Source organism: Sus scrofa, chromosome 17, assembly GCF_054392235.1.
Source record: "Sus scrofa isolate SSC_HxYL_T2T_F1_AM1 chromosome 17, Sscrofa_HxYL_maternal_Yorkshire_Landrace_v2.0, whole genome shotgun sequence".
Lineage (NCBI taxonomy): Eukaryota > Metazoa > Chordata > Mammalia > Artiodactyla > Suidae > Sus > Sus scrofa.
The window spans coordinates 39,767,621-39,793,293 of NC_139399.1; the positions used below are offsets into that span (position 1 = coordinate 39,767,621).

General features: G+C 41.2%; 1 protein-coding gene across 4 annotated transcripts in view; it reads right to left on the minus strand.

Moving 5' to 3' along the window:
- ATRN (attractin) overlaps window positions 1–25,673 on the minus strand; it is a 186,236-nt gene that overhangs the window by 30,350 nt on the left and 130,213 nt on the right. For 3 of the 4 annotated variants that reach the window (XM_021077390.2, XM_021077389.2, XM_001927289.8), the window contains exon 25: window positions 8,099–8,160. In XM_021077390.2, the coding sequence (XP_020933049.1) occupies window positions 8,099–8,160 (62 nt within the window). Of the gene's footprint in view, window positions 1–8,098; window positions 8,161–22,881; window positions 24,681–25,673 lie in introns of those variants that run through there. The other variant, XR_014832058.1, reaches the window with a different exon arrangement.

Sequence of the window (25,673 nt, forward strand, 5' to 3'; positions counted from 1 at the left end):
TGCAGACGCGGCTCGGATCCCGCGTTGCTGTGGCTCTGGCATAGGCCAGCGGCTACAGCTCCGATTCGACCCCTAGCCTGGGAACCTCCATGTGCCGCAGGAGTGGCCCAAAGAAATAGCAAAAAGACAAAAAAAAAAAAAAAAAAAAAAAAAAATCCCAGAGGTATAACAGAAAACTGCAAAGACATATGCAATAAAAATTAAGTACAATCGAAGAGTCAGTCAAAAGACGAATGGTTAAATAAAAGATGGCGCTCATACTATGGAAAAAGCTGTTTAAAAATATGAAGTAGGAGTTCCTGCTAAAGCACAACAGGATTGGTGGAGTCTCTGTAACATCAGGACACAGGTTCGATTTCCAGCCTGGCACAGTGCATTAAAGGATCCAGTACTGCAGCAGTTGTGGCAAAGGTAGCAACTGTGGCTCAGATCTAAGCCCTTGTCCAGGAACCCCTTACGCCATGGGGTGACCAAAAAAGAAAGAAAGAAAAAAAAAAAAAAAAAAAGAACGAATGAAAAAAAAAATGAAGTAAATTTCCATAGGGGAAAATTTATCATAGAACATTGAGTAAAAAAGCAAGTTACAGGAGTTCCTGCCATGGCTCAGCATAAACAAATCCGACTAGGAACCATGAGATTGCAGGTTCAATCCCTGGCCTCACTCAGTGGGTTAAGGATCCGGCATTGCCGTGAGTTTGGTGTAGGCTGCAGAGGCGGCTTGGATCTGGTGTGGCTGTGGCTGTGGTGTAGGCTGGCAGCTACAGCTCCAATTAGACCCCTAGCCTGGGAACCTCCATATGCTGTGGGTGTGGCTCTAAAAAGCGGGGGAAAAAAAAAAAAGCAAGTACAGAATAACAGGTAAGGTGGTAGGTAGCCTGTTTTATAAGCCAAAGAATCAGAAATACTATAATTTATCTGCAATACATATACACTAAGAAAAAACTGTAATATAAATACCAAAATATTAACAGTGGTAATTTATAAAGAGTAATTAGGATTTAGTGTGATTTTGAATTTTATTTTTATATTGAAATTTTTATATGAATTTAAATTACTTTCGGTATTTTACAATGTAAGAACTCTTGTTTTTAAGATGATTTTCTACTTTAAAAAGTTTGGAGATTTAGGAGTTCCTGTCGTGGCGCAGTGGTTAACGAATCCGACTAGGAACCATGAGGTTGCGGGTTCGGTCCCTGCCCTTGCTCAGTGGGTTAATGATCCGGCGTTGCCGTGAGCTGTGGTGTAGGTTGCAGACGCGGCTCGGATCCCGCGTTGCTGTGGCTCTGGCGTAGGCCGGTGGCTATAGCTCCGATTCAACCCCTAGCCTGGGAACCTCCATATGCCGCGGGAGCGGCCCAAGAAATAGCAACAATAACAACAACAAAAAAGACAAAAAGACAAAAAAAAAAAAAAGTTTGGAGATTTAATATTTTTCTTTTAAAATATTTGGATTAGTTTACAATTATTTTGCCAATTACGCTATCCCTATAAAATGTTTACCTTTCCATTATCTATATTATCATTGACCAACAGTAATTTAATGTGAGCCACATATATAATTTTAAATGTTCTAGTAGTCATCAAAAAAGTAAAAAGAAACAGGTGAAATTGATTTTTAATACATTTTAATTTAACCCAAGATAGCCAAAACATCATTTAAATCTGCAACCAACATAAAAATTGAGACTTTTACATTCTTATTTTCTACTAAGCCTTCAAAATCTAGTATTTTATACTTATAAGCCAATCTCGAATTGCATATTAAATTTTTACCAGAAAACATTTAATTTGTATTTAGATTTTGTAAAATTCACACTTGAAAAAAAGCAGAGTCACATATCCAGATTGTTTCTTGTCTTTTTTATGGCCATGCTCGAGGCATGCAGAAGCTCCTGGGCTGGAGATAGAACGTGAGCCACAACAGTGAGAATGTTCAGTTCTTAATCACTAGGCCACCAGGAAACTCCTATCCAAGTTGTTCTAAACATACCTAAAAGTTTTCTGATAATTGAAGTGAGTATCAGTTTTTTTGTTTTGTTTTGTTTTGGTGGTACTCGCGGCAAATGGAAGTTTCCAGGCCAGGGACTGAACCCACACCACAGCAGTGACCCAGCCGTTGCAGTGACAATGCTGGATCCTTAACCTGCTGCACCACAAGAGAACTCCTGAATATCGGTTTTTTAAATTATGCTTAAATTAGTTAAAATTAAATACAACGAAAAATTCAGTTTCTCATATTAGCTACATTTCAAGTACTCATGATGTACGTGTGACTAGCGGCCATAAAGTATACGCTCATCTTTTTTTTTTTTTTTTTTTTGTCTTTTGTCTTTTTAGGGCCACACCCGTGGCATATGGAGGTTCCCAGGCAAGGAGTCTAATTGGAGCTGTTGCTGCCGGCCTACACCAGAGCCACAGCAACATGGGATCCAAGCCACATCTGCGACCTACACCACAGCTCATGGCAACGCCGGATCCTTAACCCACTGAGCAAGGCCAGGGATGGAACCCGCAACCTCATGGCTCCTAGTCGGATTCATTTCCACTGTGCCACAATGGGAACTCCTATGCTGATCTTTTAGCTCTTGTTTGTGACTATCTATTTTTCATTTAATTTCTCATCACTTCAAACAAATTTGAACCTTTTAAACTTGATGTTTCCTTGACTACGTAATATGTTCCACTGGTCAATCTGGTTTTGTATCAGTGCCACACTGATCACTGTAGCTTGACAAAATGCTCACTATCTAGGAAGGCCATTAGATTGCCCCCACACCCTCCTCATGTTTTCTTGGTTATTCTTTCTTGTTCTAGATATACTACAAGTCTGAACAGTTTTATTTATCAAAGTAACACTAATCTTATGTAGATTTCATTTTATAATTGAATTTCTTTTCCCCTAGAAATATTGAATATCTTTATGAGTTCTTTTATTTCCCTCCAACATTGGAGAGACGCATCCTGTTGCTTCTTGGACGAGATATCATCATCCAGAAACTAATTAAAGGCTACGCAGGATGCTGGGTCTCTCACACTCCAGAGAATAAAATGCATTAGCAACCAAAGTAAAAAATATTACAAGCAAATTTAATATAGGAAAGAGCAACTTGGTAATGTGACAACTCTTTTTCTCAACCACATCAGCTTCCAGCAGGCAGAAGTAGCCCATCAGGATGTGGATGAATCTTGACACAAGGCCATCTGCTTCCCAGCATCACTCAAGAAGGGACAGTACAAAGACTGAAAGGGCACTTGCTGCTTTACTATGGGAAATATAATTGTATGGTTTTTATGCCAGCATCTGCTTGTACTGATAAGAGCTACAAAACATGTATAATAGCTCTAAACAACAAAAAACTGAGTTGCGCGTTTTTTTTTTCTTCCTTGTGCCCATGGTATGCAGAAGTTCCTGGGACAGGGATAGAACCCATGTTACAGCAGCGACCTGAACCCCAGTAGTGACAATGCTGGATCCTTAACCTGCTGAGCCACCAGAGAATTTCAAGAACTCATGTTTTTAATACTGTCCTTGTGTCTAGCAACTTTGTAGAATTCGCCTATTAATTCTAGTACTTCATCTATAGATTTTTCTGAACTTCCATGAATACAATAATGTTGTAAGTAATAATGATTTTTTTTTCTGATCTTACATACTTATTTTTCTTGTTTCATTGTATTGTCTAGATCCTCTATCACAATGCTGAAGAGAGTAAATGATACTGGCATCTCTGTCTTGTTTCCAAACTCAAAAGGAAAGCTTCTCCATTTTACCATTAAGAATGTGGTCTGCTGGGAGATTCTGCTGTGGCTCAGGGGTAACGAACCCAAGTAATATCCATGAGGACGTGCATTTAATTCCTGGCCTCACTCAGTGGGTTAAGGATCCAGCGTTGCAGTGAGCTGCTGTGTAGGTTGCAGATGCGGCTCGGATCTGATGTTGCTGTGGCTATGGCAAAGGCCATCAGCTGCAGCTCCAATTTGGCCCTTAGCCTGGGAACTTCCATATGCCATGGGTTCTGCCTTAAAAATACAAAACAAAACAAAACAAACAAAAAAAAAGGAGTGTGGTTTGTTGCTGGCTTTATAATATTATCCCTTTATCAGATTCAAGAAGTTTCTTTCTATTCCAAATTTCCTAATAGTTTTTTTTTTTTTTTTTGGCTTTTGTCTTTTTGTTGTTGTTGTTGCTATTTCTTGGGCCGCTCCTGCGGCATATGGAGGTTCCCAGGCTAGGGGTCGAATCGGAGCTGTAGCCACCGGCCTATGCTAGAGCCACAGCAACGCGGGATCCGAGCCGCGTCTGCAACCTACACCACAGCTCATGGCAACGCCGGATCGTTAACCCACTGAGCAAGGGCAGGGATCGAACCCGCAACCTCATGGTTCCTAGTCGGATTCGTTAACCACTGCACCACGATGGGAACTCCCTAATAGCTTTTTTTTTAACGAATGATACTAAATTTTGTCAAATGCTTTCTGGCATCGATTAAGATGATCATACTATTCTTCTTCATGCAATTAACGTGAATTACACTGACTTATTTTCTCACACTGAATTAACCTTATAATTTCTAGAATAAACCCAATTAGATTATGATGCAGTAGTCTTTTCATATTATTGGTGGGTTTTTGATTCCTCATTCATGAGTGAGACTGGATTATAAATTCCATCCTCAGATTATTCTTGTCAGATTGTGCTAAGTTCATAAAACAAAATGAGGAGTGTTTCTTCTTTTATATTTTCTAGAAAGTTTAGTTAATGTTGCTATTATTTCTTCCTTAAAGGGTTATACGTTACCAATGAAGCCACTTCGGCCTAGAGTTATCTTTGTGAGAAATTTTAAAATTATATACTATTTTTAAATAAATATAGGACTATTCAAGTTTCCGTTTCTTCCGTGTCAGTTCTGATAAGTTGCATATAGTTTTTATTTCTGTTTTTAGTTGTTTCACTCCATCTGTTCCATTTTCAAATTTATTTGCACAAAGTTACTCATAAAATACTCTTCTAAAGGGAAAAATGTCTTCAGGATTTGAAATAATATCCCCACTTTATTTCTAAGATGGATTATTTATATTTTTTTCTCTTTTTCTCTTGGTCACTCTTGCCAGGGGTTTATCAATATTATTTTTATTCTTCTCAAAAACTCAACTTGTGATTCTCTCAATCCTACATCATTAAATTTTGCTCTATTTACATTTCTTTCTTCTACTTTCTTTGGGTTTAATTAGCAGTTCTTTTTCTGATTTAATGAGAAGGTTGTCTTTCTTCTCAACATACGCTTTTATAAAGCAGAGAATTTCAACCTTAGCTGCAAACTGGAATCACCTGGAGAGCTTTTAAATACTTGAGGTCCACCCCCCCTCCCCGAGATTCTGATGTAATTGGTCTAGGATGTGGCTTGGGCATCAGAATTCCCCAAGTGATTCTACGGTATAGTTAAAGTTGACAACCATAGATTTAAAGCAGCATCCTCTAAACACAACTTCAACTTCATCCCACAAGCTTTTAATATTTTCTTCGTCGTTCAGCTCAAATCATTTAAAATTTTTTGTTGTGATTTAACTTTTTAAAATTTATTTATTTATTTATTCTTTTGTTTTCTAGGGCCACACCTGCAGCCTATGAAAGTTTCCAGGCTAGGGGTTGAATTGGAGCTGCTGGCCTACACCACAGCCATGGCAATGGCAGATCCGAGGCACGTCTGCAACCTACACCACAGCTCACGGCAACGCCGGATCGTTAACCCACTGAGCAAGGGCAGGGATCGAACCCGCAACCTTATGGTTCCTAGTCGGATTCGTTAACCACTGCGCCACCACGGGAACTCCTACATAGAATTTTTTAAATGGGCAAATGCAACACACTGTTTTAGAAGTCAAGTAAATGATAACCTTGGGAATGAGGAAGGGGGCTGTAGTTAAGAGAAACACAAGGTAACTTCTAAGGTACTGGTAATATTTTCTCTCTTGTCCTGGGTAGTGGTTACATGAGTGTGTTCAATTTGTGATAGTTCATTGAGCTATATATTTATGATTTTTAAGTGTTTCTGTAATTTTATATTATACTTCAAGATAATTTTTTTTTTTTTTTGGCTGCGCACACATCATATGAAAGATCTTGGGTCATGGATCAAACTCAAGTCACAGCAGCACCCCATGCTGCTACAGTGACAATGCCAGATTTTTTGCCTGCTGCGCCACAAGAGAATTCCCCAGTACAATTTTTTTTTTTTTTGAAGAGAGAAGATAGATCCCATACAAGGAGTGGGAATTATAATGACACTAACCTTCTCAATATTAATATTAGAAGCCAGAAGAAACAGCATAATGCCTTTTAAATTCTAATGGAAAATGATTTCCAACCTAGAATTCTGTATTCAAACTTTCAATCAAATGTAAGGGTAAAATTAAGATATTTTCAGACAAGGGAAGGCCATAGAAAAGTTATCTCCCCAGGCACCTTTTCCTCAGTAACATCCTGGAGAATGTGCTTTAGTATAAGGAGGGAATTAATAGGGAGACAAAGGCATGGGATCGAGGAAACAGAGACTTCAATATAAAAGGAAGGCAAAAGAAATTTCCAAGATGACAGTTGCGCAGCAGGCCTCAAAAGCAATTAGTGTACTTGGCTGCAGCAAGCCAGAGGTTTCTTTTTTCTTTTTAGGGTAGCACCTGCGGCATATAAAATTTCCCAGCCCAGGGGTCAAATCAGAACTATAGCTGCTGGCCGACACCACAGCCACAGCAATGCTGGACCCAAGCCACATCTGTGGCCTACACCACAGCTCACAGCAACACCGGATCCTTAACCCATTCAATGAAGCCAGGGATCAAACCTCATGGATGCTTGTCAGGTTTGTTACCACTAAGCCATGACAGGAACTCTAAGCTAGAGGGTTATCAGGCAGAAATTCCCCAAAGAAACTAAAACTAGATGAGTACCTGCTTGTGTTTGACCATACTGAGAGACTGTTAGTTCTGTCAGAGTATAGAGGCAAATCAGGGGTAGCTAAATAGAAAACCAAACAAGTAAAACTCCCAAATATAACAAATATTACATTGAGAATAAATAAAGCATGATACCCCCATCCACAAAAATGGGGAAGTAGAATCATTGTTCAACTTGGCTGCAAATAGTAGTTTTTATGACTATAACAATATAAAGAGGGATTACTGATTTAGTCAAACATTGTGATGTAACTATTTTACATAAGTGGAAGGAAGGGGATTTGGTATGTGTTTCTAGTGTATAGAGAGCTGCTGAGGGAGGCAACATAAAATAATAAATCCTCATCTTCTAAAAGTAGGACATCAAAAAATAATTGAATTAGGGAGTTCTCTGGTGGCTCAGTGTGTTAAAGATTTGGCATTGTCACTGCTGTGGCTCAGGTCACTGCTGTGGTATGGGATCGATCCCTGGCCTGGGAACTTTTGCATGTCACAGGCATTGCCAAAAACAAACAAACAAACAAAAACTGAATTGAAAACTCAAGAAAGAGTGTTAGCATGGAGAGGAAAAACAGCTAAAATAATTTAAATGGAGAAAGTGAGAATGGGAAGGTGTGGGGAAGGATGCTGCTTCTTTCTCTTCTAAGCACTTGCAGCACTTTTAAACGTGTTATGTAATATTTTCTTAAAGATAAAATTAAACTGAAAAAAAAAAAACCTGTGAAAACAAAAGAATCACAAAGCCTAATAAATCACTTTTAGCTTTAAAACTCTGGATAATCACCTGAATCATCTCTTGAACAAGAAGAAGCATATATGTAGCACACACCAGTAATTATTAATTATGTGTTACTTCAACCCCAAATTCTCCCCATATGAAGAGCCAAATTATCAACATTTTAGTATAGCGTATATGAAAGACGGCCTCAAAAAGTCAGAACATACAAACCAAAGGTTTTCATTTTATCAGATAAGACTGAATTCACAGAATTATAATCGACATGTAACTTTTCAAGAACATATATGTAAAGTTAGTTTGATTTGTTGTGCAAACACAGGATTATTCATTCATCTTTTATGAGCATATAATTAATGAATTAAGAGCCTGGATCAAAAGAACAGACACAGTTTGTATAAATGTAATTACCTGAAGAAAGTCACGAAGAACTGTACCAGGTCCATAAAATTGCTGTGCTGGGAGAAGGCAATCTGTGATAGAAAAACAGGTAGGATGATTAGGTTATAAGACAGTATCATTAACTCAGCCTTCTCATTGAAGCAGAAAGACATTCAAATTTTGAGATGAGATTAATGAAATTTCTTCACTTTAGGAAAAGTGCCTCTTTCCTTTAATTGCCAACCCAAGAGTGGTATTCTGAGACTCAACACAAACTCCTAAAGCCCCCCTGGCTCTTGACATCAGATCTCAGTTTTCAGTCTGAGCTGGAAGACTTCTCAGACTCCTATTTGAAAACCCCAATGAGAAGCAAGTCAGTTTACTTGCTACCTCCTCGGGCCATTATCAAGACAAATGCTCTCCTTGTCTGCTTCAAATTCCAATTCCTGTACCTCCTTTTCTGCCCTTCATCCATCCCTTTGATACCTAATGTGCTTAGTGTACACTCACTTTAAGATAATGTCCTTTAAAAAAACATGCATCCCAAGTCCTCCTACATTGAATATTAACTGACAATCAATCGAACACCAGGTAGAACTTAAATAATTTTATTATACAGTTAACAGTCTTTATATCAGGAAGACTAAAAAATCCTAATGTAGTTCATCAAATTTAAAATACCACTAAAAGAGGCATTATTCCGTGTACTATTAAGAAAAACACTGCTGGAATTCCCATTGTGGCACAGTGGGATAAATCTGACTGCAGCAGCTTGGGTCGCTGCAGAAGCACGGGCTCAATCCCTGGCCTGGCACAGGGGGGTTAAAGGATCAGGTGTTGCTGCAGCTGTGATTCAGATTCAATCCCTGGCCCAGGAACTTCCATATGCTGTGGGTGTTGCCACTTAAAAACAAAAACACTACCAATTAAACTACAACACAATGCTTTTAAAATCACTGTAAGATGTTTCATAATTTCAGAGATGTCGGAATATGCAAAAATGTGCACCTTGGGATTTATTACTAAGCATGGCAATTGTATCCTTATTACCCTATGATACACACAGTACTAGCCAGATGTTATGGTGTATTCCCTGCTTATTTTTAAGGGACCATAGAGTCTTCCTGGGAGAGATAATGGTCCTATAAATAAAACGATTATTGAATAAGATGATTATTACTCAAATGAAGATAGTAAGTATGACAAAGTATGACAAGAATCATAGAAGTAAATGATTAGCACTTTCTTTTCCTAGTCCTGCCCAGGACCCACCTTGCAACTCTTGTTAACTCTCATCCTACAGCAATGAAAGAAAAGTGCTACAGCTCAGGCCCCAGCCCAGTAACAATCCAATGCTTTGCAGTCTTTTTTTTTTTGGCTTTTTAGAGCTGCACCCACAGCATATGGAAGTTCCCCGGCTAGGGGGTCAAACTGGAGCTACAGGTGCCGGCCTATGCCACAGCCACAGCAACTTGGGATCCAAACTGAGTTTGTGACCTACAACGCAGCTCACGGCAATGCTGGATCCTTAACCCACTGATCGAGGCCAGGGATTGAACTGGCATCCTCATGGATACTAGTCTGGTTCATGATCTGCTGAGCCACAATGGGAACTCCCCTTTTTTCCCTATTTTGGTTGCACCCACAGCATGCACAGAAGTTCCTGGGCCAGGGAATGAACCCAGCCACAGCAGTAACAATACTGAGTCCTTACCTGCTAGGACACCAGGGAATTCCTGCTTTATACTCTAGCCAGACTCACAGAGACAGAAGAGAAGCTTCCACTGTTTTCCTTTTTGATGGTCTTGCTTTTTTTTTTTTTTTTTGACATTCCATAAACAAGTACAGCTCCAATACTACATGTTCATTCCATAGAATATTATGGGGCGCAGAGTCTGGTTTTTGTGTCCTCCCTCTAGCCACCATTTATAATTAGAAATACAGGAGTTCCGGAGTTACCATCGTGGCGCAGTGGTTAACGAATCCGACTAGGAACCATGAGGTTGCGGGTTCGGTCCCTGCCCTTGCTCAGTGGGTTAACGATCCGGCATTGCCGTGAGCTGTAGTGTAGGCTGCAGATGCAGCTTGGATCCCGCGTTGCTGTGGCTCTGGCGTAGGCCAGAGGCTACAGCTCCGATTAGACCCCTAGCCTGGGAACCTCCATATGCCGAGGAAGCGGCCCAAAGAAATAGCAAAAAGACCAAAAAAAAAAAAAAAGAAAAGAAATACAGGAGTTCCCCTTGTGGCTCAGCTGTAACAAACCTGACTAGTACCCATGAGGAAGCAGGTTTGATCCCTGGCCTTACTCAGTGGGTCAAGGATCTGGCATTGGTATGAGCTACAGTGTAGGTCACAGATATGGCTCAGATCTGGTGTTGCTGTTGCTGTGGCTGTGGTGTAGGCTGGTATCTATAGCTCCTATTTGCCCTCTAGCCTGGGAACTTCCATATGCTGTGGGTGTGACCCTTAAAAAAAAAAAAAAAAAAAAAAAACTGAAGGGAGTTCCTGCCGTGACTCAGTGAAAATGAATCTGACTAGCATCCATGAGGATGCAGGTTCAATCCCTGACCTTGCTCAGAGGGTTAAGGTTAAGGATCCTGCGTTGCTGTGACTGTGGCGTAAGCCAGAGGCTACAGCTCCGATTCGACCCCTAGCCTTCTTAGGGTGGGTGTGGCCCTAAAAAGACAAAAAAAAAAAAAAAAAAAAGACTGGAAAAAACAATTATATAAACAAAGTTATTCAATCTTAAGGTCTTAAGGAATGAAGAGTTCATGTTACAAGACATAACGAAAGAGAAGGAAACAGATTCTACTGCATCCAATTCTGTTTAGGTTTTAATCTTTGAAACAATCAGTAGTTCCTTAGCATTTCAACTTAAAGAAAGGACTCCTTGAGATGATTTTACTCATTGTGGATGCCACAAAGTTTGTATACTAATGGCATCTTCTGAAGACCATAGGGTGTCTGTGTGCCCTGTGCCACATAACATTCCTTGGAGCAGCTACCCCAGGCTGGGATCCCAATCATTAGTCTGATTGCTTGCTAAAGCAGGGCCACACGACATTCATGTCCAATTTAAAAATATAAAGAACCTGGAGCTCCCTGGTGGCCTAGCAGTTGTGGATTTTGCATTATCACTGTTGTGGCTTGGGTTTTTTGGGTTTTTTTTTTTAATCTTTTTGCCTTTTCTAGGGCCGCTCCTGCAGCATATGGAGGTTCCCAGGCTAGGGGTCGAATCGGAGCTGTCACTGCCGACCTATGCCAGAGCCACAGCAATGAGGGATCCAAGCCGCGTCTGTGACCTACACCACGGCTCACGGCAATGCTGGATCCTTAAACCACTGAGCAATGCCAGGGATCCAACTTGTACCCTCACGGACACTATATGAAGTTCTTAACCCGCTGAGCCACAGTGGGAACTTCTGTGGCTTGGGTTTGTTCCCTGGCCTGGGAACTTCCACATGCCACTGGTGCAGTCAAAAAAATAAAAAATAAAAAAAATAAAAATCATAAAGAACCTATATTAACTTGCTGCCAGGGTGGCTGATCCCCAAACATTACTATAAAAGTGGTTTTCTTCTGTTGAATGTTTATCATCTAAGCCTCCAAAGTTACAAAGTATCATAAAGAAGCAAAAGTCCTAACATAAAAATGTTTATGAACCGGAGTTCCCATCATGGCACAGTGGTTAATGAATCCGACTAGGAACCATGAGGTGGCGGGTTCGATCCCTGGCCTTGCTCAGTGGGTTAAGGATCCAGCGTTGTCATGAGCTGTGGTGTAGGTCGCAGACGCGGCTCGGATCCCTCATTGCTATGGCTCTGGCGTAGGCCAGCAGCAAAAGCTCCGATTAGACCCCTAGCCTGGGAACCTCCATATGCTGCGGCAGTGGCCCAAGAAATGGCAAAAAAAAAAAAAGTTTATGAACAGATTGAACACTTAGAAATATCTAGCCCTGCTTATACCCCACCCACTGTGTCAGTCTTTGTTGACTGATGTTTGATCGACAAGGTGATGAACTTACTGTCCAAACAGAGAACTGAGAGTGAAGGAGAATGCTATTAAAAATTACACTGGGACAATAAGCATGAATTGGGCTATTGTAACTATTCAGACTGTCAAACAAGACAACCTACTGCAAAATCAATTTTGCCAAAGATGAGATTTTAGTGAAAGCACTACTGAAGAATTGATTACACAAAACCATTGATAAGTCAAGACTTGGCAGAATTATCAACTGAAGAGGGATGAAGGATGAAGACAACATTTTTGAAAATACTCTGAATAGCATTAAGAGAGGATCTTGGGAAAACTTATGAGACCCTCACTATTGCTTTTATTATTATTATTATCATTGTTATTCTTTTTAGGGCTGCACCTGTGGCATATGGAAGTTCATACTAGGGGTCAAACTGGAGCTGCAGCGGCCAGCCTACATCACAGTCACAGCAATGCCAGATCTGAGCCACAGCTTATTGGCAACTTTGGATCCTTAATCCACTAAGCGAGGCCAGGGATTGAACCCTCACCCTCATGGGTACCAGTCAGGTTCTCAACCCACTGAGCCACAGTGGGAATTCCCTGACTATTGTTTTAAAAATCATGCTGTGAAATCGAGTCTGAAGTGAAAGACTTCATTCTTGCTGTCTTATTTCAAAGCACCAACTGCATAACAGAAACCACACCTCTATTTTCTTATCTTGCTCAATCTTTCTCCACAGCCCTTAAATGTACATCTATTTATGCTTTTTTTCTTCCACTAGAAAATAAGATCCATGAAGGACCTCACCACTGACTACTACACCTAGTGCCCAAAGCCGTGATTGACATGTAAGAAGTACTTAATATTTGCTGAAAAAATGAATATGATAATTGGAAAAATAATGACTCCATTTCCTCCCAAACTCAGTAGGACCTGACTGAGTTTTTTTTCCCCTAACAATTGGCTCAGGGTTGCAATCATAATTTAAATTTTGTTAACTGTAAAATGAAAACTCATATTTTAGAGTTTCATTTTCAAAATAATATCCCAAGCAAACCTTTCTTTCATGATTTATTATAAAAACACTGAAATGTGTTTGTGGCTTTTCTGATACTAAGGATAACAAGGAACTTCTACAATAAAATCTATTATATTTTAGAAGAAAATTCCATTCCAATTTATAAGTAAAACAATTTCATCCTTCTCTCTTTCCAAACAGTAGGTATCACTCTCCACACTCCAGGAAATCTAGAATTTATTTCCACAACCTGCTGTGTGCTCAACTTTCAGCAATAAGTTTGATTATAGTGTGTTTTCCCAAGGGGCCTTTGGGTGTGTCCTAGAAAATGAATCACAGAAGCCCTTCTAGCCTCAGGATTTGGGATAGGATATTGTAAACCTGCACTTTTTTTGAGCTTCAGCCTAACATGTGTTTTCTGGTTGTAGAAACACTATTACACTTCAACCTCTGTCACCAGAGTGCCTCCCTTGCTCACCTTCAATGGGAGTCCTCCTCGTCCTTTGTGGCCCAGCACAAACACCCTTCCTCATTCAGCTACTCCATCCTCCACTGGGAATTGGCTCTCTCTTTTCTACACACTCTCAGCATTTGGTCCACTTCCCTTTTAGGGCATGGGATAATCATATTCTACTTACACTACGCCTGTGTACACGGAAAGATCCTGGAAAAGAGGATTCCTACATCCTTCTATCTACAAAGACCATGAACTGTTGACTTGTAAAATGTCGTTGGAGGAGAAAGAATGAAAAGGTAATTTCCTATCTCCCACACAAGTGCTGATAGAGTCTTGTATTCCAAGAACTAGACCATCCATAGTTCTAAACTCTGGAGAGCTTGCAACAAAGTCAGTATCCTGGGTCCTTCTCCTACTCCTAATTTATAGCTTTAAATTCCCCAGGTGAATCTGATGCTGGTGTCTAGAGGCCACACCTTAGGAAACTCTGAAATAAGGAATTATTAAAAAAAAAAAATTCTCGGGGAGTTCCTGTCCTGGCTCAGCAGTAACGAACACGACTAGTATCCATGAGGACACGGGTTCAATCCTTGGCCTTGTTCAGTGGGTTAAGGATCTGGTATTGCCATGAGCGGTGGTGTAGGTTGCAGATGCAGCTCCAGTCTGGCATTGATGTGGCTGTGGCTGTGGCTGGCAGCTGCAGCTCCGATTTGACCCCTTATATATGCCACAGGTGTGGCAGTAAAAAGACAAAACCAAAAAAAGCAAAAAAACCCTCCCCACTCACACCCTCCCCTCAACAATTTCTTTAGAATTTTAGGAACTGCACTGAAAAGAAAAAAAAAAAAAAAACTGTCATTTTTACTTAGAAGGTCTGGTGTCAAAAGAAATGAACTTGGATCTTCCCCAGGGGTGGGAGTAGGGACAAAGGAAGAGAGGCCTGGCCCAAACCCTGAGACCAGGGAATGGAGGGGAATGAAGGGCGTGGAGAGAATGTTTGTTGAGTACAGGGAAATAAGTGGTGACTGCACGGTAGGCCCAGGGAGGCTCTGGAGCCCCAGGAATTACTGTGCCCTCAAGCCTGTCACCCATGGCAGTGAGAACCCTTCACCCATGCCTCACGGCCATGGGCCAAGGTACTAGGAGAAGTGGTCAATGAATGAAGATCTCTGGACTCAGGTAAGCTGAGGTTTCTGAGTGTCCCGGAGGGAACGGGAGGAAGGTCTGTGAAAAAAGGCTGAGAATGAATTTCATCAACTATGGTGAGTACAGGCTGAGGCCAAGATTACTTTAGTATTTGTTGTAGGGCTGGTTTAGTGTTGCTGAATTCTCTCAGCTTTTGCTTCTCTGTGAAGGTTTTGATTTCTCCTTCAAATGTGAATGAGAGCCTTGCTGGGTAGAGTAATCTTGGTTGGAGGTTTTCTCCTTTCATCACGTCGAGTATATCCTGCCACTCCCTTCTGGCCTGCAGAGTTTCTGCTGAAAAATCTGCCGATAGGCTTTCTGGGGTTCCCTTGTATGTTACTTGTTTCTTTTCACTAGCTGCTTTCAAGATTTTCTCTTTGTCTTTCATTTGGGTCAGTTTGATTAATATATGTCTCAGGGTGTTCCTCCTTGGGTTTATTTTATATGGTACTCGTTGTGCTTCCTGGATTTGAGTGAGTGATTCCTTCCCCATGTTAGGGAAGTTTTTGGCTATTACCTCTTGGAATATTTTTTCTGTCCCCTTCTCTCTCTCTTCTCCTTCTGGCACCCCTATAATACGGATGTTGTTGCATTTAACGTTTTCCCAGAGTTCTCTGAGACTCCCTTCATTTGTTTTCAATCTTTTTTCTCTTTTCTGTTCCACATCCGTAACTTCCACTAATCTGTCGTCCACCTCGCTTATTCGTTCTTCTGCCTCCTGTATTCTGCTGTTGGTTGCTTCTAGTGAATTTTTTATTTCAGTTATTGTATTTTGCACCTCTTCTTATTAAAGTTTTATATCTTTATCTCTTTGCTCAGTGTTTCCTGTAAGTTATCCATCTTTGCCTCCAGTTTATTCCCAATGTCTTGCATCATCTTCAGCATCAACAATCTAAAGTCTTTTTCCTGGAGGTTGAGAATCTCCTCCCCACTTAGCTGATTTTCTGGGGTTTTTCCTTTCTCCCTCATCTGAGTTATAGTTCTCTGTCTTTTCATTTTTGTAGGTTTTTGGTGTAGTGACCTTTTTACAGATAATAGGGTTGTAGCCTCTCTTCTGGTATCTGCTCCCCTTGTGGCTGAAGTCTGTATGGGGGCTTGCTGTAGGCTTCCTGATGGGAGGGGCTGAGTCTCTGGATGGGATTAGAGGCAGCTGTGTGCCTGAGGGGTCTTTAGGCAGCCTGTTTACTGAGAGGCGGGGCTATGATCCCACCTGGATTGTTGTTTGCCCTGGGGCTTCTCAGTGCTGATGGGTGAGGCCAGATTTTCCCAAAATGGCCACCTCCAGAGAAAGGCAGCTGATGAATATTCCCAAGAGCTTTGCTTTCAATGTCTGTCCCTCACAACAAGCCACATTCACCCCTGTTTTCCCAGGATGTCCTCCAAGAACTGCAGTCAGGTTTGACCCAGATTGCTAGGGAGACCTCACTCTGCCCTGGGATCCAGTACACGTGAAAGTCTGTGTGCACCTTTTAAGAATGGGGTTTCCGTTTCCCCCAGTCCTGTGGAGCTCCTGCACACAAGCCCCGCTGGCCTTCAATGCCAGATGCTCCAGGGGCTCTTTCTCCCAGTGCCAGATTCCCACACGTGAGGGTTTGATCTGGGGCTCAGAACCCTCACTCCTGTAAGTGAGTCTCTCTCTGTGAACCAGTTAGTTTTCAGTCTGTGGAGCTTCCCACCTGGGAGGTATGGGGTTGTTTATATTGCGAAATCGCCCCTCCTACCTCTTGATGTGGCCTCCTCTTTTTCTTCTGGAGTAGGGTATCTTTTTTTAAGGTTTCCAGCCCATTTGGGTGGGGATTGCTCAGCTTTTAGTTGTGAATTTTGTTGTTTTTAGGAGAGAAGTTGAGCTCCAGTTCTTCTATTCTGTCATCTTAATCCTCTCTCCTGAGGCCAAGATTGTAAATGACACTACACTCAATTGCCACAAAACAAAATCTTCTTATTTTGCACCTACTATGTACAATCCACAAAGCAGGTACAAATGAATGAATGAACGAGTGAATAATAAGAGGCCAGGCTCTGCAGACCATGAAGACCAGAGAGGGCCTAAGTGGTCATGGCTGCTCTCCGTCTCCTGGATTGACTACGCTAATCTGGCCACATAGCTCTGAACACTTCAAGGCCAGGAGAGGACTGATTCCTCCCATAAAACCGTAGGCCTATTTATAAACAGCCTGCTATTCAGGCCTCAGCTGTGCCAAGGACAGAAGATTCTATGACCACTGCCTGAGCATATTCTAACTTGGGTCTTAATGCTGCCACCTCTGTGAGTTTTGCTGTGACAGCCCTGGCTCCTTCCAATCTATTCTCCCAACTGCTGCCAAAGCCATCTCTCTAAAACACTGATCTTTGGTCATTTGTTGGCTTAAAGCATCTTAATAAGTTCTAGTGGTTTCTAGGCTATAGTGCAAATCCCTCAGCTGAAGCCCCAGTCTCTTTTTTTCCTTGTCTTTTTGTCTTTTAGGGCTCCACCGGTGGCATACGGAGGTTCCCAGGCTAGGGGCTGAATCAGAGCTGTAGCTACTGGCCTACGCCACAGCAACTTGGGATCTGAGCCACGTCTGTGACCTACACCACAGCTCACGGCAATGCTGGATCCTTAACTCACTGAGCGAGGCCAGGGATCGAACCCACATCCTCATGGATGCTAGTCAGGTTTGTTAACTGCTGAGCCATGATAGGAACACCATCCCCAGTTTCTTTATGACAGCTTCTGTCTGCCCTGCTCTCTAGCTCCTTGCTCACAGAACTGTCACTTCAGCTCTGCTAAACTCCTGGTAGTTCTTGAAAGTGCATGGAGATGCTCCTTCCTACCCTGAACATCCTCACTCCCTCAACTCATGTTCCTTAGACTTCAGCTCCAGTGCTATCTCATCTCATGCAGACTCAGGCAACACCAGCACTCCGCTCTCCTCCCAGGGCCTCCAGGAACCCAGGGGCACATCCTGCCTCCCAGCATATGGCATGGCTCCTGCTGTCCACTCATGGCTGCCTATGCTGGGCCAGAAAGTGAGTGGATAGTAAAGGAAGTCTAGTGGGTCGTGGCCAAGGAGATTACAGGAGAGAGGTCTGCTGTGACCATGCCAGCCATAGGTGGTGTTCACAGATGGTTTGGATGGGACTGTCCAGGGCAAAAGGGTCCAGAGGAAACCCAAGGGAATGACGGCAATGAACAACTGAGAAGAAACAGCCAAAGCCACAGGTGAAAAGCAGAAGAGAGGAGACTTTTAAGAAGAAGGAATAATAAATAACAATCAGGATGAAAACCAGGAGGTAGTATAAGAACTTTAAATGCCACCTGAAACTAAGAGAGATTTATACTTTCAGTAGTTTAGTTCTAAATGTATTTCATGGTGTTATAATTCTTACAATCCTTATGGTACAGACATCTAACGCTAGAAGGGATGTGTATACATTATCATACAATAAATGTAAACCAAGTATATCTGACTGTTCATAATAGCTAAGAGTGAAAACCACCCAAGTATCCATCAACAGATGAATGGATAAACAAAATGTGGTATATCCATACAATAGAAAATTATTCAGTCTGCAAAAGGAATGAAGTACTGAAACATGCTAAATATGGATGCACCTTGAACACACAGTGTTACATGATTCAATTTATACGAAATGCCCAGAATAGGCAAATCCATAGAGAAAGAATGTAGACTGGTAGCTGCCCGGGCTAGAGGGAGCGAGGAATGGAAGGGACTGCATCTGGGTGTGGGGTTTCTTTTCGGGAGGATGAACACATTCTAAAACCAACAGCAGTCATGGTTGCACAACTCTGTGAATATACCAAAACCCACTAAATTGTGCATTTTAAATGGGAAAACTGTACAGTATGTGATTTATATCTCAATAAAGCTGTTAATATAAAAAGTCTATGTGAGTCAACAGAAGTCTCATACATGTTTTGCTTAGTACAGCAATCCTACTAGCACCTGTAAACATAAGTCTAGGATCTAAATGAATGCCCAGTTCTCAATACAAATCCTGTGCTGCCTTCACTTGTGAACACTAGCCTCTTACATAAACTAGCAAACGAAACACCCAGCATGGAGAGAACTTTAATATTAGTTCCACATTACAATAACAACCTCTGTTGCAGAGCCAGTAACAAGCCAGCATCCCAGCTCCACCACCCACCTTCCCACCTCATACACAATGTCTGCCTGTGCATTCTCTATCTTGAATACCTACCCTCCCAAATGATGGCCATGGCTGAAGCCAGGTGAGTCCTATGGACACAGGGAAACAACTAGACTCGCTTTCAGAAAGCGGAGACTGAAGAAGGGGAACTCACCCACAAGAGCAGCCAACCAGAAACCAGGCGCAGCAGACCCTACACTCCCACCATCCTCCACCACACAGGCCTTTTCAGTCTGGGTGGTTTTTAAAAATTTTAAACTGTATCTACAAAGATTTTTATAGTTAGTTTCAAACTCCCTGAGTTAGCAGTTGTAGGTTTTGATCTGTTCCTAATTATGGAAAAGAATCCTGGGATCAGTTCAGAGCAAAAGAACTTGAGTTTACTATTACTTTTTAAAGTGCCAATATTTACACAAATTTCTGAGTAGAGAATTAAATTTCCTCAGTTATTTTGCTTTAAAAAATGAGAATCAAAGACAAAAAATGTCTTTGTCTGCACTGAAAGCCATACTGAAATTTAACTGAATGGCCTATACTGCCCCCTTTAAACATTTCCCATTCTCTTCTTCAAATAAGTCTGCATTTTAACTAAATCTACATAGTCTCTAATGTGTATTTAAGAGCTAATTATGTCTAGAAAAGCTAAGGCTCGAGGAAAATAAAGCAATAAAAAAAGGTGCAGCCTTCTCTGCTGAGAACATGCCCACATCTGCTAGGAAGATGCAAGCTGAGGCCCCTCAAGCACACATCCAGATCCAGTCCCAAGTGTGGAAAGAACAGCACTGACCAGGTTCTCATGCAAAGATACCAAGAACACATGAGGCCGATGATCCCGTCATGCTGTTCGTGAATACTGCAACGATTTGTACCAAAGAGTAAAAAGACATATTTTCAAAAGAACTTACCTGCTTTTTCAAGGACAGCTTGGCAAACTAAATGGCAAGCATGCCATCATTTATTTTCGAAAGTGCTTCTGAATGCAGCTTTCATAAGTGGATCTTACTCAAGTGAGTGATCCAGTCCAGGTAAAGAAGACCAAAAAATCAGGCAGAAAATCAACATCTCTTTGAGTCTTAAAGTTAGTTCTCTTAAAAAGTATATGTGGGGAAGAAATCCCTCCAGAAGGAAATGACCATGTCAGTGACTTTCAGAGGGTGGAGCAACAGGGTATTGGTAGGAAAAAAAAAAAACAAACCAAACAAACTCGGCATTGGCAACAGCACAGCTATCTCCAGCACAAAAGCCCGTTTATATGCACAGGGCCCTCTTTCCAAAAAGGAAAAACGTCAGCAGTGTAAGTCAAGATTTTCACTAAGAATCGTAAAAATACTAATCATTTTCCAGCTGTAAGAAAGAAAGCTGCGAGTTCAATCAGATCTGGAATATAACAGGGTATGTCAATATGAAAATAACCTCAACTTAAAACAAGTCAATAAATTATATTTACTAGAACCCAAAGAAAATATTTTACAATTGTATGCAAACTTGACAGTGTTAGCAGATGTTATCAAATTGAAATGTGACTGACTAGAGACTAGAGCTGACATTCCCTGGGGGTCAGACAAACATTCTAACTTGCTAGCCCCACTCCAAATGTAGACAATGGCAGAGAAAAATGCTAATATATTTCCAAAGATTCCTACCACATTGATGTGTGTATCTGGTATAACTCCTGCCCCTTGTGTGTGTGCGCGCGTGGGGCGGGGGTGCTGACCTAATTTGATGAGAATTTTCAAAAAAGGGTCTAGAAGAAGTCAGAGAAAGTCGAAGGTTCAGTAGATCTGTATCTATTTTTGGTCTAAAATTTTTATTTTCAGATGTATAAATGGAACTGCATAGTATGTAAATTTCTAAGATTTTTTTTTCCATTCAGCAAAATTTCCTCAGACTCATCCAAGTTGGTTTATCAAGTTTGTTTCTTTTTATTGCTGAGTATTATTCCATGATATCTAATGTAGCAGAGTTTGTTTAATCATTCACCTGTTGGAGAATACTTGGGTTGGTTACAGTTTGGAGGTATTAAGAATAAAGCTGCTAAATATTGCTGTACAGGTGCTATAAACAATGCTGTTCAGGTGCTAGAATGTACGTCAGTTTTCATTTCTTTGGGATAAATGCCCAGGAATGCAACTGCCAGGTTGTATACTAAGTGCAAGTTTATTTTTATAAGAAAATGCAAAATTCTTCTCCAGATTGGCTGTCCCATTTTATCAGTAATGTATGGTCCATTTCCAGTGGACCAAAAGATTCAATTTCTATGCTTTCTCTCTAGCATGTGGTGTTACTGCTATTTTAAATTTTAGTTATTTTAATAGGTGTGTCCACTGTGGTTTTCATTTATTTATTTATTTTTGTCTTTTTAGGGCCGTATCCATTGCATATGGAAGTTCCCAGGCTAGGAGTCAAATTGGAGCTATAGCTGCTGCCCTACACCACAGCCACAGCAACACCAGATCTGAGCCGAGTCTGTGACTTACACCACAGCTCACAGCAACGCCAGATCCTTAACCCACTGAGAAAGACCAGGGATTGAACCTGCGTCCTCATGGTTACTAGTCAGATTTCTGCTGAGCCAGGATGGGGAACTCCCTCCTCTAAGTTTTATAGTATCTGGTCTTACCTTTAGGTCTTTAATTCATTTTGAGTTTATTTTTGTGTATGGTATTAGAAAATGTTCTAATTTCATTCTTTTACATGTAGCTATTTCCTAGCACCACTTACTGAAGGGACTGTCTATTCTCCATTGCATATTCTTGCCTCCTTTGTCATAGATTACTTGACCATAAGTGCATGGGTTTATTTCTGGGCTCCCTATTCTATTCCACTGATCTCTATTTGTCTGATTTTGTGCCAGTTCTATACTTTTTTTACACACCCCAGCATGTGGAATTTTCCAGCTGCTACAGTAACAATGCCAGATCCTTAAGCTGCTGTGCCACAAGAGAACTCCAACAGTCTTTATTTTATTTTTAAACTCGTATTTATTTACTTAATTTTTTTAGGGCCACACCTGCGACCTATGGAAGTTCCCAGGCTAGGGGCTGCATCGGAGCTGCAGCTGCCAGCCTACGCCACGGCCACACCAGATTTGAGCCTCACCTGTGACCTATGATGTGGCTTGCAGCAATGCTGGATGCTTAATCCACTGAGCGAGGCCAGGATCAAACCTGAATCCTCAAGGACACTAGTCAGGTTCTTAACCCAGATTGTTTTAAGTTGCTGGTCTCTTAATTCAAGCACATTTCCAATATCCTGTATTTGTACCCTCCTCACAATTGCTGGTTTTGATATCATATTTGTGTGTGGATGATTCCCTACATTTACTATATGTTTGCCTCTACTGGTGAGCTTTCCCATTTGTAATTTTCTTGTTTCTAGTTGTGGCCTTCCTTTCCTGTCTAGAGAAGTTCCTTTAGTATTTGTTCTAAAGCTGGTTTAGTGGTGCTGAATTCTCTCAGCTTTTGCTTCTCTGTAACGCTTTTGGTTTCTCTGTCAAATCTGAACAAGAGTCTTGCAGGGTAGCATATTCTTAGTTGTAGGTTTGTCCCTTTCATCACTTCAAATATAGCAGGCCACTCCTTTCTCACTTACAAAGCTTCTGCTGAAAAAAGTCAGTCAATAACCTTATGGGGATTCCCTTGTATGTGATTTGTTGCTTTTCTCTTGTTACTTTTAACATTTTCTCTGTCTTTAATATTTTTCAGTTTGATTAATATGTGTCTCAGTATGCTCCTTCTTGAGTTTATCTCTGCACTTTCTGGACTTGAGTGTTCCCTTTCTCATGTTAGGGAAGTTTTTAGCTATTATCTCTCCAAATATTTTCTCTGGCCCTTCCTCCCTCTTTTCTCTGTCTGGGACTTACATATATATAAAATGTGAATGTTGGTATGTTTAATGTTTCCCAGAGGTTTCTTAGACTGTCCTTATTTCTTTTCATTCTTTTTTCTTTAATCTGTTCTGTGACAGTGATTTCCACCAATCTGTCTTGCAGCTCACTTATTTATTCTTCTGCCTCATTTATTCTATTGATTCCTTCTAGTGTATTTTTCAGTTATTGTATTGTTCACCTCTTTTTATTTGTTCTTTTAATTTTTATTTTTGTCTTTTTAGGACTGCACCCACAGCATGTGGAGGTTCCCAAGCTAGAGGCTGAATTGGAGCTGTAGCCGCTGGCCTACACCACAGCCATAGCAATGCCAGATCCGAGCTGCATCTGCAACCCATACCACAGCTCAAGGCAATGCCAGATCCTTAGCCCACTGAGTGAGGCCAGGGATTGAATCTGCGTCCTCATGGATACTAATCAGATTTGTTTCCCCTGAGCCGCGATGGGAACTCCTGTTTGTTCTTTAAAATCTTCTAGCTTTTTTGGGGCGGCTGCACCTGCAGCATGTGGAAGTTCCCGGACCAGGGACTGAATTCATGCCACAGCAGAGACCCAAGCTGCTTCAGCGATAACATTGGATCCTTAACCCTCAGCACCACAAGTTAACTCCTACAACTTCTAGCTTTTGTTAAATATTTCTTGTACTGTCTCCTTCTGTGCCTCCACTCCTTTTCAGAGATCTTGGATCAACTTTACTGTCACTACTCTGAATTCTTTTCCATGTAGATTAACTATCCCCACCTCATAGAGTTGTTCTTCTGGGGTTTTATCTTCTTTTTTCACCTCACATAGTTGTTCTTCTGGAGCATAGTCGTTCATCTGGAATATATTTCTCTACAATCTCATTTTGTTTAACTTTCTGTGTTTGTGGTCTGTGCTCCACAGGCTGCAGGAATGTAGCTCCTCTTCCTTCTCGTGTCTGATTTGTGGTGGGTGAGGTCTGTCCAGGGGCTGTGCAGGCTTCCTGGTGGGAGGGACAGCTGCCTGCCTACTGCTGGGTGGAGCTGGGTCTTGTCCGTCTGGTGGACAGGACCATGTTAAGTGGTGTGTTTAGCCACCAGGCAGCAGTGGGCTCTAGGTGACTAGGCAGCCTGTCTGCTTATGGGTGGGGCTGTGTTCCCACCCTGTTGATTGTTTGGGCAGCAGTATCCCAGCACTGAAGCCTGCAGGCTGCTGTGTGGGGGTCATCTCAGTGACAAAATGGTGACCTCCCAGAGAATGCATGCTGATGAATACTCCCCAAGGATTCTGTCACCAGTGTCCTTGATCCCACAGTAAGCCACAGCCATCTCCCACCACCCCAGAAGACCCGCCATGACTTACAGGTAGGTCTGGCCCAGGCTCCTATGGAGTCATTTGTTTGCCCTGAGTTTCAGTGCATGTGAGACCATGTATGCGCCCTTCAAGAGTGGAGTCTCTGCTTCCTCCAGTCCTGTATAACTCCTGTACTCAAGCCCCACTGGCCTTCAAAGCCAAATGCTCTGGGGGCTCCTCCTCCTGATGCAAGATTCCCCAGGCTGGGAAGCCTGATGTGGGGCTCAGAACTCTCACTCCTGTGGGAGAAACTCTGCAATATAATTGTTTTATAGTTCGTGGGTCACCTACCCAGTGGGTATGGGATTTGATAGTACAGTGAAAGTGCCCCTCCTACCATCTCATTGTGGCTTCTTTGTATGTAAAATATCTCTTTTGGCAGATTCCAATCTTTTTTGTCAATGGTTGCTCAGCAGTCAGTTGTAATTTTGGTGTTTTTATGAGAAGAGGTGAGCTCAAGTCCTACTCTGCCATCTTGTCTTCCAGAGCTATACTGAGAGTTCTTATATTGTATTTATTTATTTATTTTTGTCTTTTTTTTGGTGGGGGGGAGCTGCACCCATGGCATATGGAGGGTCCCAGGCTAGGGGTTGAATTGGAGATGTAGCTGCTGGCCTACACCACAGCCCACAGCAATGCAGGATCCGAGCCACGTCTGCGACCTACACCAGGGCTCACGGCAACGCAAGATCCTTAACCCACTGAGCGAGACCAGGGATTGAACCCACAACCTCATGGTTCCTAGTCAGATTTGTTTCCGCTGCACCACGATGGGAACTCCGGGAGTTCTTGTATTTTAGATACAAGTTCTTTGTCAGAAAAATTTTTTGCAAATATTTTCTCCTAGTATATGGCTTATTTTTTCAACTGCTTACCAGGGTTTTTCACAGAGCAAAAGCTTTTGATTTTGATGTGGTCCAATTTATTAATTTTTTTCATAGATCATGCTTTTGTTGTCAAATCTGAAAATATTTTGTCTAGGTTTAGGATATGAAGATTTTTCTATTTTTTTTTTCCTAAAAGTTTTACAGGTTTACATTTAAATGTGACCCATATTGAGTTAACTTTTGTATAAGAGTGATACTTTGGTCACTTACTTGCCTATGGTTGTCCAATTCTTCCAGCATTATCTGTTGAAAAGGGTATCCTTCTTCCACTAAATTGACTGCGCCTTTGTCAAAAATCATTTGGATATATTTATGTGGTTCTGAGTTCTTTGTTCTATCCCACTGATCTATGTTCTATCCCCTAGTAATAACCACAGCGTCTTGATTACTGTAGCTAAATGGTAAGCCTTATTAATATTTTGTTCAGTGATACCTCCTACTTTATAGCTATTATAACTATTTCATAAACTGTTATAGCTATTCTAGAACAGCTTTTTAAAAACTGTTATAGCTATTTTAGAATCTTTTCCTTTTCATATAAATATTAGAATAAGCTTGTATATGTCTACAAAAAATTTTGCTTTTTTTAACTTTAAAAAATTAGGTTAAATATATATTAAGATAAAGTTTACCACTTTAACCGTCTTTGAATATATGAATCAATACATTTAAGCACAGATGCTGCAAAGATAAGAGGACACTGTGAAAAACTTTGTGTCAA